The sequence below is a fragment of the Lampetra fluviatilis genome, chromosome 20 (genome assembly GCF_964198595.1).
Source record: "Lampetra fluviatilis chromosome 20, kcLamFluv1.1, whole genome shotgun sequence".
Taxonomy (NCBI): Eukaryota; Metazoa; Chordata; class Hyperoartia; order Petromyzontiformes; family Petromyzontidae; genus Lampetra; species Lampetra fluviatilis.
The window spans coordinates 8677766-8691835 of record NC_136294.1 but is presented as its reverse complement, the minus strand read 5'-3'; the positions used below and the strand labels follow the sequence as shown (position 1 = coordinate 8691835).

General features: G+C 47.3%; 1 protein-coding gene across 1 annotated transcript; it reads left to right on the top strand.

Moving 5' to 3' along the window:
• Window positions 1-7171: 7171 nt before the first annotated feature.
• LOC144937757 (major urinary protein 20-like) lies at window positions 7172-13593 on the top strand. Its single transcript, XM_078865200.1, has 4 exons — window positions 7172-7200; window positions 9064-9183; window positions 11613-11714; window positions 13511-13593. The coding sequence occupies exons 2-4, from the start codon at window positions 9084-9086 to the stop codon at window positions 13561-13563; spliced, it is 255 nt and encodes an 84-aa protein (XP_078721326.1). The 5' UTR covers window positions 7172-7200; window positions 9064-9083; the 3' UTR covers window positions 13564-13593.
• The last annotated feature ends 477 nt before the right edge of the window (window positions 13594-14070 follow it).

The following is a 14070-nucleotide window of genomic DNA, read 5'->3' as shown; positions in this document are numbered from 1 at the left end:
CAGGGACACTGACATAAAACACGTATGTCCATGAAGAAGGCGTCGTTCAAGATAATATAATGTACTCTACTACAGGATGGCAATTTACTTGAATACAACTTCTAAAGGTTGTCTGGATTTACAGAAACCTGATTCTTCCCAGCCTGTCTAAATAAAAAAAAAACATTGCAAATATTAAATTCTCACCAATATTTTCATGTGAATAAGATGCAGTCGGTCTCAAAACATGAATTAGCCTTCAAGCAAAAGACTGAGAAAGTAGTGATGGTTAAGATTAATGACTGCTCAAGAGTGAGACAAGGCTTCAAGTATGTTGGTGCCTTCATTATTATAAGAGCACATCATTCCCTCTTTTCTACATTTGCGTTGCTTAGTTGCACAAGTAGCTTTGCATGGACATTGCGCAAAAGCCAAGACTGCTGCAGGAGCTGGGTTTAAAAAAAAGAATCAGCACTGGGGTAAACTCTTAACCATGATCAACTTTGCATCCATTGGCTAACTGGTGATATGAGATTCATGCAACGATGTTAATAGTTTACTCTTTACATGCTCTGGGAATGCATCTATTGCAGGTGGCAGCTTTTCACCGATGGAACTTTTCTTAGAGAAAAGCTCAAATCTCCGTATGACTAGTGAGACGCATTTTCTGTTGGCATATACCAGTGATGTGAGTTGTCGAGCGATGCATGCAGAATAGTGACCCAAGTAGCTTGAGGCCATCCAGTAACGTCACAATTTTCAGCCAGGGTCTTCATCCACTTTGACCTATCCCCACTGAATGCACTTGCGGAGTCACAGGCACTCAAAGGCATGGTTTGTGGGTGACACAAGGGAATTGTCGCTTCCAAGATCTTGAGCAAAAGTGTGACTTGGGATGTAGCGTTTCTTCTGTGCAACTCCCGTATGGACTGTATGCATGTTGAACTTCTTTCGCGCAGTACGTAGTCAACTGCTAATCAGGGGTGCGTTGGGAAGGACAACAAACTAAACGTAAAACACATTCCTCCTGCGGAGGGAGCTGGTGGGAACGTTGGGTTGCTCGGTCAATGGCCAGGGTCAATGGCGGCGTGGTGTATTCCGCAAATATGGCCGACTGTGAGGGCGGGCACAAGCCGGTGTGAGCAGGTTAAACGTTGAGTTCTATCAGGGCACCACGGGGTGACCAGCCCCTCCCCACCCAGCCCCACCCCTCCCACCCCCTCCCCACCCAGCCCCTCCCCACCCTCCCCTCCCCACCCAGCCCCACCCTCCCCTCCCCACCCAGCCCCATCCTCCCCACCCAGCCCCTCTCCACCCAGCCCCTCCCCACCCAGCCCCTCCCTGCACGACGGACGGACGGACACAATAATCCCCTGTGGGCTGGTGTAACCAGGAGGTTCCTTCCAGTAAAAGCTGAGTTTGTATCAACCTGGTGGCTGTATTGAAGAAAAACTGGCACCACTTCAGAAGTCCACATTCTAGCCGAAGGAATGCCCACAAAGGTCATAGAAAAGCTTGGCACCATCAGAAATGTCATAGCTTTCATGGATAAACTAAGAAAACGTAAGATACAGCTGCCAGGCTACATTTTATTGAAATACAATTCAAAATGGGTCACGGAGTTGAAAATCTAATTTCTTAGTTATTGTCACGATGACTTATGCACGAATTAATAAACATTTTTAAAATGCTGCAATCAACACAATCTCCATGTTGTTAAAATGTTGCAAAATATATTTTAAAGCAATACACAAGTCGGTATACACTCTAATCTTGGCTATTTTGTAACAACAAACACAGCAAACTTTCTTTCCAGCACAAATGCCAATGAAGGTAATCATTCCCACTTGAAAAGTGCTCACTCATCATACATGATCATACATGTTTCAATAAAATACATACAAACACGCAGCGCTTAACACAACATCGTTGTGCAAATAAAGCAGATACCAATCAATAAAGACAAATAAATGGTTTACAGCCACAAATATAAAAGGGCCGCAGGCACGGTTCCCGGACAAATTGCCAAGTTCTCTGCTCAGCTCGTCGACAGGAGAACCGGTTCGCAACAAACATGCGGAACGCGTGCCTACTGCTGCTGCTTCTCGGCGCCCTGTGTCAGGGCCACGCGGCGCCCGCCGATGGCGCGCAGGACGACGTCCAAGCACAGGAGGACTTTGACGCCTCGCGGGTATTTGTCGCGTGCCACCGCCACACTGACCACCCCCACCACTCAGCACTGACCACCCCTGTCACTCAGCCCTGACCACCCCTACCACTCAGCACTGACCACCCCTGTCACTCAGCACTGACTACCCCTGTCACTCAGCACTGACCACCCCTACCACTCAGCACTGACCACCCCTGTCACTCAGCACTGACCACCCCTGTCACTCAGCCCTGACCACCCCTACCACTCAGCACTGACCACCCCTGTCACTCAGCACTGACCACCCCTGTCACTCAGCACTGACCACCCCCACCACTCAGCACTGACCACCCCTACCACTCAGCACTGACCACCCCCACCACTCAGCACTGACCACCCCTACCACTCAGCACTGACCACCCCCACCACTCAGCACTGACCACCCTTGTCACTCAGCACTGACCACCCCCACCACTCAGCACTGACCACCCCTACCACTCAGCACTGACCACCCCCACCACTCAGCACTGACCACCCTTGTCACTCAGCACTGACCACAGTCTTCTCGTACTCATTATCTGGGGAAAGCCCTTGCGTTGCGTCATCTTGTTTAAAGGACGGCGGGAGTGGCAGGGTGTGAGATGTTAAATCCCTCGTCTGGTTTGCAGGGGATGCAAGGATTTTGGAGATTAGAAGCTGTGGCTCGTACTGAGCCGTACGCATAAAACGGATCAAAGTATCGCTTATTCCTTACAATGAAAACCCTCGATTAAAGTGAGGAAAATAGTGAGATTCTCTCAAGATCCCGTTGCATTTGGCCTCGGTGGCGAGATGTTAACTACCTCGCCTCGTACACAGGATCACGTGTTCGATCACGACCCTGACGCCTGTTGTATATTTGGAGTTTGCTTGTCTGTCTCCCCTTGGTCGCATGATTTTTCTCCGGGTAATCCGGTTTTTTCCCCACCACATTTAGAAACATGCGTTACGCGTATTTGGCTGATATACATTTCCACGTGATAAGCCACTTTGTTGAGCTATAATTTCTGTCCAAGTCGCATCTGAAAAACAACTTTCTAAAGCTCAGCGGGCCTTACCTGGTAAAATGAAAATAGTAGTAAGAGTATATGTTGGGCAATCGTACATTTTAAACTTCACGTTTTTTCGTCAACGTTTACTTTCATTTGTTACTCGGACGATCCCGTCGAGCCAGTTGCCCCGCTGTTTTACAAGCGAGGTGCGTGAGCCCAGCAGCACCAGCAACATCAAAGGACAAAAAAAACATCAATGTTGCAAGAGAACGGGTACAGGGCCCCTAAGGGATATTGCAGAGAACGCGTTCAGGGTCCCTAAGGGATATTGCAGATAACGGGTACAGGGTCCCTAAGGGATATTGCAGATAACGGGTACAGGGTCCCTAAGGGATATTGCAGAGAACGAGTTCAGGGTCCCTAAGGGATATTGCAGATAACGGGTACAGGGTCCCTAAGGAATATTGCAGAGAACGCGTTCAGGGTCCCTAAGGGATATTGTAGAGAACGCGTTCAGGGTCCCTAAGGAATATTGCAGCACAACTAACAAACGAGGTATTTAACGGTCACAAACTAAATACACGAGAAACCCCAAAACAGTCACAATATAGCGTGAGAGCGAGAGGCGACAGAAAAGTCAGGTACAGGTACAAGTCTACGGTAAATCCTCATTTCTCTCATTTACTTGATACAGCAAGCGTGCTGTGACGGTTCCACCTGAAGACGGAAGCTTGTGTTGCCTCCGAAACGTCGTGATTTTTTATTTTAATTAAATTTTACTTTTATTAATTTTAATTTTTTACCGACGTGACTTTACCGAAAAAACCTAAGAATATGAATCCTTGCAGTCACGAAAGCTTCAAATCTAGAATGAAATCCTCGTTTCACGTGCTTCCACACTATGCGTTCTCGCTTCAACGCGGTTTTTATCTTTGACGGAACCTCTGCTTCCGCTTAACGCGCGCCCGCTATAACGCGAGTCTGCTGCATGACGGACTACTGTTCTGAGCGGTGTGGGTGTCGGCACCGCTGTTCGGTGTCGCTGCGAGCTGGTGGTGTCGCTGCGAGCTGGTGCGGTCGTGCCGTGTGACGCACGGTGGGACGTCTTCCTTTGTCTTTGTGTCGGCATCCTTGTGTGCGTTGCGTCATCTCCTTTCCCTTATCTTTCACTCGCCATATATCTCTCTCTAATACTTTATATTTAAATAAATTACTGTTACAATGATCATACTGAAGGAAATCATATATCAACACACCACTTAAAAACGAAACATGTAAAATGATGTACTGTGAAATATAAAAAAAAAAATTACGGGCTGCAACGTTATTCCTTATGGGAAACTTACTCTCGCTTCAGGCGAATTCGCAATGTTCAGGAATGCAACCCCCCGCGTTAAGCGAGGACTTGATGCACTTTACAAGATATGTGAAACGCAGATAAAATATTCCTGTAAGTTCCCCAACCTTGGTTACAGTTTCGCAGGACATTTTGACGAGCAGACTTGATAAGCTTTCCCCCCCACCCCGCTCCCCCAGTGCAAATTTCAAGTAGCGGTGGTGGCGCAAAGCCTCGTGTCCTGGATATTCCGTATTATTTTGCTGTGGGCTGCACGAGCACAGTGCACCTACGATTTCCCACATACCAAGCACGTGGCTATTGAGCGAGTGTACACAGGTGGTGGACAACCTGCACCCGGTCCCATCAGTGGGAGGCGCCCAGGTGCCAGCCTACTAAGAGGACACATTTGTAATGGGTTGCGGAGACACTTCCTCGGAAGAGCCGGGAGTCCCAGAGAGCCACCACTGGCCCGCACAGCGTCCCGGCTCTTACAAGGACAAGCGGGACGAGGGGGTCCAGGGTCCTATGCTGGCTGGCGGGTCTTGGGTCTTGAGCTGCGACAGGACTCGATCGGCCAGGGAGCTGCCCTTTTATGCCTCGTCCCCAACGAGGGGTGGGGTTGTGTGCGCCCCCAGATATCCCACAGAGCACACACAGCCCCCCCCCCCCGTTGGTGGCGCCAAGGGGCTTAAGTGTCTGGGGTGCCTGGGATCCTAGCGCCTGGCGCCGAGGGCTTATCTGCCTAGGATCCCAGAGCCCCCAGCAGCCCCTCCCCTCTTATGGCACTACACATTGGACAGGGCCCATGCCAATGACGCTATGCCACCGGTATTGCAATTCTCTCTCCTTGCTCCAAAATCTCACTCCTAGCTTCTTCCGGCATTCGCCGATGCAGTCCTACCACGTTTAAAACAAAAATAAGGTTCCCCATTTGCTATATTATTCTGCATCGCCTTCATCATAATCGATCTGTGCTCACCGAAATGCCGGCGCGATGCCCTGTTGTTTAAAATATCTTGTTCAACCCGTCGCTCTCACCCCGGCTGAACGGCAGTTCCTGGGCACGTGGTACGTGACCGCCTTGGCCAGCAACTGCAACCATGTGGCCAAGTACACCAAGCTCAGCAGGAGCTTTAAGATGGAGCTGGAGGCCAGCGAGGAGGAAAACAAGTTCACCGTCACGTCCACCAAGTCCAAGTAAACGACACATTCCTGCATGGGTCCCGAGGTCCTGTCGCTGGCGCAGTCACGGTGGCGAGATGTTAAATACCTCGCCTGGTATGCAGGAGGTCCTGGGATTGATCCCGACCCTAACGATGCCTGCTGTATATTTGGAGTTTGCATGTTCTCCCCGTGGTCGTGTGGATTTTTCTTCGAGTCCTCCGGGTATTTCCTCCACGTTTAGAAACATGACTTTAGAATTATTCTTTGGTTCTTTCGGTTTATGACTTTAGAATATTTGGCTGCTATAGATTTCTACATGAAAAGCCGCTTTATTATCCTTTGTGGCTATCATTTGTGGCCAGGTCGATTCTGAAAAAAAACGATATGGTTCAGCGGGCATTACCTGGTGAAATAAAACTAGTTTATAGTTTCATCAGATGGCAAGATATTTGTTGTTCACACCACTTTCCTAGAGTATTGCTAAGATGTGTTGATTTTGGTGGTTCATTATTGCAGTGTTCTTGGGCATGTTCTCTCCTTTGACTGCCACTCGGTCACTGGCTCTACCATAGGCCATCGACCCTTCTCGCGATGTGCTCTGCCCAAGCCCCACTTTTCTTAACAATATGTTGAACGTCTTTTGCACCGTACGTAGCCAATCATGCTAATCGGAGGTGCGATATCAATACGACATCTCTAACTTGCCTGTGTGCTCCAACCCACATGTTTCTCATTCTGCCACCGAGTGGCATTCCAGGTATGCAGGTCTCCCCTGGTTTTGTGCCCATTTCGTCTTTTATTCGATTGTGTTTGTTCATTTCCATGTTTCTGATCCGTATGGCACAGCAGGTAATTCACACTGATTATACACTCTCTCTTCGTAGTTGAGTTTCAGTAAGTTCAGTTTTCCAAAAGCGCTAGAACCTATGGTCATCGTGGGAATCTAGCGATGGCATTGGCTCACGTGTAGGTGTTAAAGATGCATTGTGACCCCACAAGGCTGTGAGACATGGCAATGGCTGAGGGAGGTCTTCATCCCAGTGGACAAAATCATGGCCGATAGTGGATAATAGTTATTATTTCAGTAGCAGCAGGACTACATGCTTAACCTTGATACTCATGATAATCCACCGCTGGATGAAGGCCTATCCCAAGCCGGCACCACCTCTCAAGATCTTACGATGCAATGATCCATCCAGCACTTGCCCTTGAATCGATTTCATTGCTCCATCATCCTCCCGGACTCTTGGTTTAATTCCCACTTTGCCACTCTGCTTTAATTCTGCACCATAACCTTCAAAGCTACGTGTACTTTCCAAGCCCACTTTTTGTAATACGGATGTCATTAACCCGCATATGCTTTCTGTCTCTCAATGTCATTCTAAGCAGGACCTCACTGTTTGAATGTCTGAGTGATCATGACTGAATGTATTTAACCTGCTTTATTATGATGCTCTGATTCTACAGAAATGGTGCATGCTACCAGCACGTTTCCACCTACGAGCTGATTGAAAATGGGAAATTCTTCACCATTACAAGTACAGTAATTCATTACCTATTGTATGCAATAACCGTCAGTGAAACAGACAATATTTACACACACACAAAGACCTATTCACATGTGTGCATAGATGTATAAATATGTATACGCATGTAACGATACTTGAGAATACAAATACACTTATAGATGCAGGTGCATATCCACAGACACTGTTGATACACGTAGAAACATATTGACACATTCCCTAAAGTAGAAACACAATACATATGTTAAGGCCAAACCAAACACACGTACATGCACAGGTATACACGTTCATGTTTACATTACCGGACTCATATTTCATTGTTTCTGTATTTTCTTTAAGTTCAATCAATTAATGCACATCAATGTTACATACGTGTACGTACAAATGCATTGTGCGTCGTGGACACGTTTATTAAATCCTCCCCACATCTGTCCACCCCAGCAGCATAAATGGGTTCACCACAATTTCGTTTATCAGCTGGTACGCCAACCTCATCCGAGATATCTGCCCAGCGTGGAAGAGGAGGCCAAAATACGACTTGGAGGGGCTCTCTAGTGCCCCCCCCCACCCCATAGACATGACCACTTCTCGGTGGCAGCCCCAACAGTCTGGAACGATATCCCTCTGCACATTCGCAGCATCACCTCAATCGCCTCCTTCAAGAGACTTCAAAACTCACCTCTATACAATCATGCTTTCGAGCGACTCTGAGCTTGGCTCCGCGCCTCTGAGTTGCGGCCACTACGTCTGCAAATTTGCGCGCGTTACGAATTGAACTATTATTATTATTATAGTTGACGTCCTTCCACCAGCAGGTGGTGTGAGCAAGCAATTTCTGGGCTGCTCCATTAACATTTTAACGTAAATGTTTAATCCGTAAGAAAGACGGTCACTGCATCGCGCACTTTCAGGTGGGCTTCTGTGGCTGTCTGGAACGCTCTTCTATCCGATATTTGGAAGCCACTGGAGCTATGCACTTTTAAATTTAGCTTGAAAACTCATTTATTTAAAGCTGTTTTTTTGTGTTTAGGGCAAACACCTATCTCCTGCTGATAAGCACAATCATAACGTCACAGCTATCTCAGCTGTCAGAATTCAACAAAAGTGCAAATCCAAATTCCACATAAATTGGTGCCGATCACAAAACTATCATATGTTAATTAATGAAAATTACACAGCAGTTTGAACTGCATGGTTGAGATTTTGGCAACATATTCATTTTGGAGTGAGGGATCTTCAACAGCACATGACAGAAGCATCTGAAACAATTGTACCCCCAGAAATTGGAGTAAAATACCTGGGTGTCCATCAAATCTAGACACGATTTTGTGTCATCAACAAATATATTGAGGTTTAGAAGGATGAAATCCATCAACTCATGCGAGCGTATCAATCGTTTCATTTTCAGTGAACTAGCTCAAACTATCGCATACCTGTCAATCCCTTATCAGTGCCTATCTTACTACAGACCAATTCAGACCTTAGTGGTCACCCCGTGTCCTTCTAAATATCAACGTTCATCCTACAAAGTCTCATCACAAGGGAGAAACACAAAGACATTTTTTTGCCCGCATTGAAACGGCTGCACGCCGTATGGACCTACAAACTAAATTTCCCTGTACAAGAATACGGGGTAAACTGTATGGTTTGACAGATATGCTGCGTGCCATTATAACTGTTCATATAATTGACGACACATCTACGGACAAGCCTGCAGAAGGATACGATTACAGTATTTCTGTAGGTACAACGCGATCGCACAGAGAGACTCCACTCTGTGTGGAGCTCGACACACTGTTGTGTTCGCTGTTATAACGAACGCATAAAAAAGGGTCACACGTGATCGCCTCGTTTCTCGTCCGTGTGTGCGTCCAGAATGGAGACACGCGAAGCACATGACCCTGACGGTCATACGCACCGACTACGAGACGCACGCAATACTCTACTACGGCAAAGTTAAGGAGGGCAAAATCATACGGACCATGCGCATGCTGGGTAAGACTTGGTTGTGTTGCGGTGAAATTGCTCTTTGGGTTCTATGGCCGGCAAGAGAAGCAGAAAGAAATGGCAGCAGACATACAGTACCCTGGCGTCTACAAACTAAGTTGCCTCTGTGGGAGCAGTTACATTGGAGAAACCAAACGACATGTCTCGGACCGCATCCGTGAACATAAAGCAGACTTGAAACACGGTAGGAAAAACACCTCAGCCGTGGTAGATCACTGTTACAATTCAGTGGGCTCACATGATATTGACTTCTAATCGCATATCTGCATTTCCCATAAATATGCTAAATTCCTCTTGATATGCAAATTGTTTTGTCAAGGCGCTCTCCCCCCGTCCAACCCAGCTTAAATAGACGCTCCAAGCCTGGTGGTGTTTCATTCAGACGCTGTCTTCTCGACAGACCTGTTCTTCACCTGAGGACGGCTGCTTGCGTTGTGGCCGAAACGTCGTGAGAATAATTGTATGATGTTTTATTTTTATTATTTTATTATTTCCATTCTACGTGACTTTACCGAAAGAACCAAGAAGATGATCGGTGTTCTTAACCGACGTTGTGCGACGGATGAGTCCGGCGAGGCGGAAGGGGGAATGGAGAGCGTGACAATGAGATCTGGGGAGGGCAGAGAGAGAGATACCAGGGAATAGTGAGACGTGGGAGAGTGAGGTGAGAGGGCGTGTGGCAGGATAATTACACACAGTGACTTCTCATACGTCCGTATTGTGATTGTGGCATACAAGCGCCGGGCTCCAAATAAAAACAAATGGGCCATAGTGGTGGCACAGTGGTCCACGCACCAAATCATGAACCCGGCAAACGGTGTTCGATTCCCAGCCGCAGCTAGCATAAGTGTCGACTGATATCATATCTGGTCCTAGGATTCCCTGCTTCACCAACTCACACTAACCATGATCATCGATGATTGTCAGGGTTCCGTGGGTACGCAATTTTCTTTCATGGAGGACGCCTACGCATGAGCAGATCAACGCGAGGACATATTTCGATTTAAAGCTTAAATAGTCGCTCCAAGCCTGGAGTGTGTCATTCAGACTCTGTCTTCTCGACAGACCTGTTCTTCACCTGAGGACGGCTGCTTGCGTGACTTTACCGAAAGAACCAAGAACGTGAGGACACTTTTGCGCATTAGTGTCCACACCATGCGTAATCAGCATGGGACTTGGATCCAATAGCAAAGGAGACCGAGGCAATTGGAGGATCCCAGTGGCTCATCCGCCCGAAAGTTGGCCAACGAGATCACGGCTCATCCATCGCACTAACCAGTAGTGGGGGGCGGGGGGTGGGGGAAGTTTAACGACCCACATGACCGATATGGTGTGGGGAGCGCCTTATCCAACAGTGGATTTGACAAACGGTTGCAAATTGTAATTTATGTTTAACCCACCATTCAACCCCACTCTTCTCAAACCTCACTGATTGATGCATCTTAATCTATGCAATTCATTTGTTTTGAGGAAAGTAAACGAATGTATGGATTGATACGTGAAATAATACCCGATGGAGTGATGATGCATGTTGATCGGCAGGACATTCGTTGCATAAGAATAAGAGAAACGTGCTTTGCAACCAAACATTACACAGAGTAATTCCTGCAGTCACGAAAGCTTCAAATCAAGTTTATTATACAAGTAGGAATCTCCTGGTTACACCAGCCCACAGGGGATTATTGTGTCCGTCCGTCCGTCGTGAATTCAAAAATGGGAGGGGTGGGGCTTGGTGGGGAGGGTGGGGAGGGGCTGGGTGGGGAGGGTGGGGCTGGGTGGGGGGTGGGAGGGGTGGGGCTGGGTGTGGGGTGGGGAGGGGCTGGGTGGAGAGGGGAGGATGGGTAGGGGCTGGGTGGGGAGGGTGGGAAGGGACTGGGTGGGGAAGGTGGGGCTGGGTGGGGGGTGGGAGGGGTGGGGCTGGGTGTGAGGTGGGGCTGGGTGGGGAGGGGCTGGTCACCCCGTGGTGCCCTTATAAAACTCAAAGTTTAACCTACTCACGCCGGCTTGTGCCCGCCCTCACAGTTGACCATATTTGCGGAATACACCACGCCGCCGTTGACCCTGGCCATTGACCGAGCAACCCAACGTTCCTACCAGCTCCCTCCGCAGGAATGTGTTACAGGTCATCTCGGTGCTTACCATTAATCAGGCCATGATTTTGTCACGTGGCTCAATCTGCAGAGTCGACACGGGATCTGAACCGTGAATCCTGTGTGTTTTCTAGTTGTACTGCATATTTGCTCATCAGCACGACATCCGTGCGTCCGCTCCACGTGCTGCGAGCGAGCACGTGGAGCGAAGCCGTCAGCCATCGTGCCAAACAACACGCAGCACAACGCGAAAACCCCACTGGCTCTCACGTTCGAGCTACGCCGCACAACCACGAAGGCGGTAAATGTTGCATCGTTCTGCCACAGCCAGGTCACCGGACGTCAGCGAGGACCTCATGAACGAATTCCGCAGTTTGAGCCTGGAGATGGGACTCGCAGAGGAGAACGTCTTCCAACTGCCTTACACCGGTACGCGCTCCAGCACTGTTTAGTTTGGCCTTTGTTAATGCTACTCCCTGCACCCCCCTTGGTGCTGCTGATCCTGCATAATGCATGGGCATAATATGACTTTGAACCCCCCCCCGCCCACCTCCTACGCATTTTCCATGAATATGCTAAATTCCTCTTCATATGCACATTCTTTTTGTTAAGGCGCTCTTCCACCTCCAACCCAGTTTATATATAAGCTCCTAGCTTGGTAGTGTCTCATTCTTCACCTGAAGACGGCTGCTTGCGTTGTAGCCGAAACGTCGTGAGAATTATTTCATTTTATATGTATTGTGTTTCTAGTTTAGGGAATGTGTCAATATGTTTCTACGTGTATCAACAGTGTCTGTGGATATGTACCTTCATCTATAAATGTATTTGTATTCTCAAATATCGTTACATGCGTGTACATATTTATACATCTATACACACACATGTGTATAAGTGTTTGTGTGTGTGTAAATATTGTCTGTTTCACTGATGGTTATTGCGTACAATAGGTAATGAATCCCTGTACTTGTAATGGTGAAGAATTTCCCATTTTCAATCAGCTCGTAGGTGGAAACGTGCTGGTAGCATGCACCATTTCTGTAGAATCACAGAGCATCACTCTACGGCCATACGTCATGACAAAGCTTTTAAGATTATCGTGAAAATGAAGCACATGGTGGTATGCAGTCACGGAGAGCTGCACTGTGTGGGGCTGTGAGGAATGGAGTTGAATAAATGCTGTCCTGAAGCAAGAAGGGTTTCAAAAATAAGAATACTAGAGTCTGATAAAGATTAATTTGAAATCTCCAATTTAATTCTCACATTTCGCCTCTTCTCCTCCAACTTCTGTGGCTTCCCGTTGACTGTCGCTGTTTCGTTAAATACCTTACACGAAGCCTTTACATCTCTCGATGGCCTTGACCAACCTTATCTTGCCTCTCTCATCTCCTTGCATGTCCCCTCTCATCCTCTTCATTCCCAATCTTGTCCGTTTCTGTGTCCCTCCTCCTCCCTGGGCCCAGTCCCCTTCTCGATCCTTCTCCCTCTTTGCACCCCTCCACTGGAATAAACTTCCTTTCTAGATTAAGCAGTCCCCCCTCCTTAACCTCCTTCCGTTCCTCTCTCAAAGCCTCAACCTTTTCCCCATTGACAGTTCCCCTTCGCTTCTCTCCTCTCGCCCCTCCACTCCGCCCCGTCCCATCCCCACGTGCCCTCTGTTATGGTCACTTATTCCTCAGCCCTTGCACCCCCCTGCCATGTAAATGACCAAATTTTTTATATCGCTTTTTAAACTATGTAAAGTGTCTCGAGCTTAGGCGCTCTATAAATATAAAATTATATTTGACGACAATAATTGACTATGGAAAGTAGTGAGAGTCATGATTGCAGTAGTGAAATTTAGTAAATCATATGTATATGATTCAGTTTCGCAGAAATGCAATGAATTGTCACAATTCAGGAACGCAATTGGATTCAAGAATAGTTAATGTTCATCATTTTTCTGTCTCACCTGCATTGTCCGTTGGGTTTGCCTCACGCATATGGCTCTATTTGCCCTATTATGCTAAATTCAACATCGGCATATGGTTTGCACAAAATGAATTGTTCAAATTATTTTCACGCGCCCGATTCAATACACAGCGTGCGTGTACAAATCGATTTTGAGCGTCAACGTAATACTCTCTCGCTGCCTTGTAATTACAGCGTTGCTTTTTCTGCCGACATTCGTCTGCGGAAAGACAATGGATGAACCAAATAATGCGATTGCTGTGATTTGTCATTTTCAGACGAGTGCATCGCTGGAGAAGAGGGTTTGATTCTGGTGCCACGCACTCTGTAGGAGTAAACAACCTCCAATGTCTACCCGCGTAGAACAAGACAGATCCTCATTGAAAAGCCGCACATATAGACGCAAATGACATCAAGCATGTGAGATATGTTGACACACGGCAGATTATTATTTCCCATAGCAGTGCTTGGACCATCGCTGTCAGTCGGCACGTGTTGGTTGTCGGTATTTCCAGATGGAATACCTCCACGATCATATTCTGCCGCATTTATTTTAGAACTGTAACATATCTCAAAAGGAGAGTGTGAATGAATGACTGCCACAATGAAATTACGAAAATAAAGCTGATTTGTGCACTGCATCTGAAACGTATGATTTGTGATTTAGAGTGACTTACTAATAACAAGGCAATATATTTTGCTTGTGCAACGAAGCCTCACCGAGTCTCTAGATTTGTTTAGGAAGGTCCTCCTTATGAAATATGTATGCAATTCCATAATGGAGTGATTGGCATGTTGGAGGAGTACGAGAGGTCAACGCTCAAAAACCTCTGCATGG

What these genes read in the sequence shown, in the direction of transcription:
- LOC144937757 (XM_078865200.1), top strand. Translation starts at nt 9,084, where the DNA reads ATGACCCTGACGGTCATACGCACCGACTACGAGACGCACGCAATACTC. An exon ending in ACGGACCATGCGCATGCTGG is followed by an intron (nt 9,184 to 11,612) that starts GTAAGACTTGGT and finishes GTTCTGCCACAG; the next exon opens with CCAGGTCACCGGACGTCAGC. An exon ending in CTTCCAACTGCCTTACACCG is followed by an intron (nt 11,715 to 13,510) that starts GTACGCGCTCCA and finishes TGTCATTTTCAG; the next exon opens with ACGAGTGCATCGCTGGAGAA.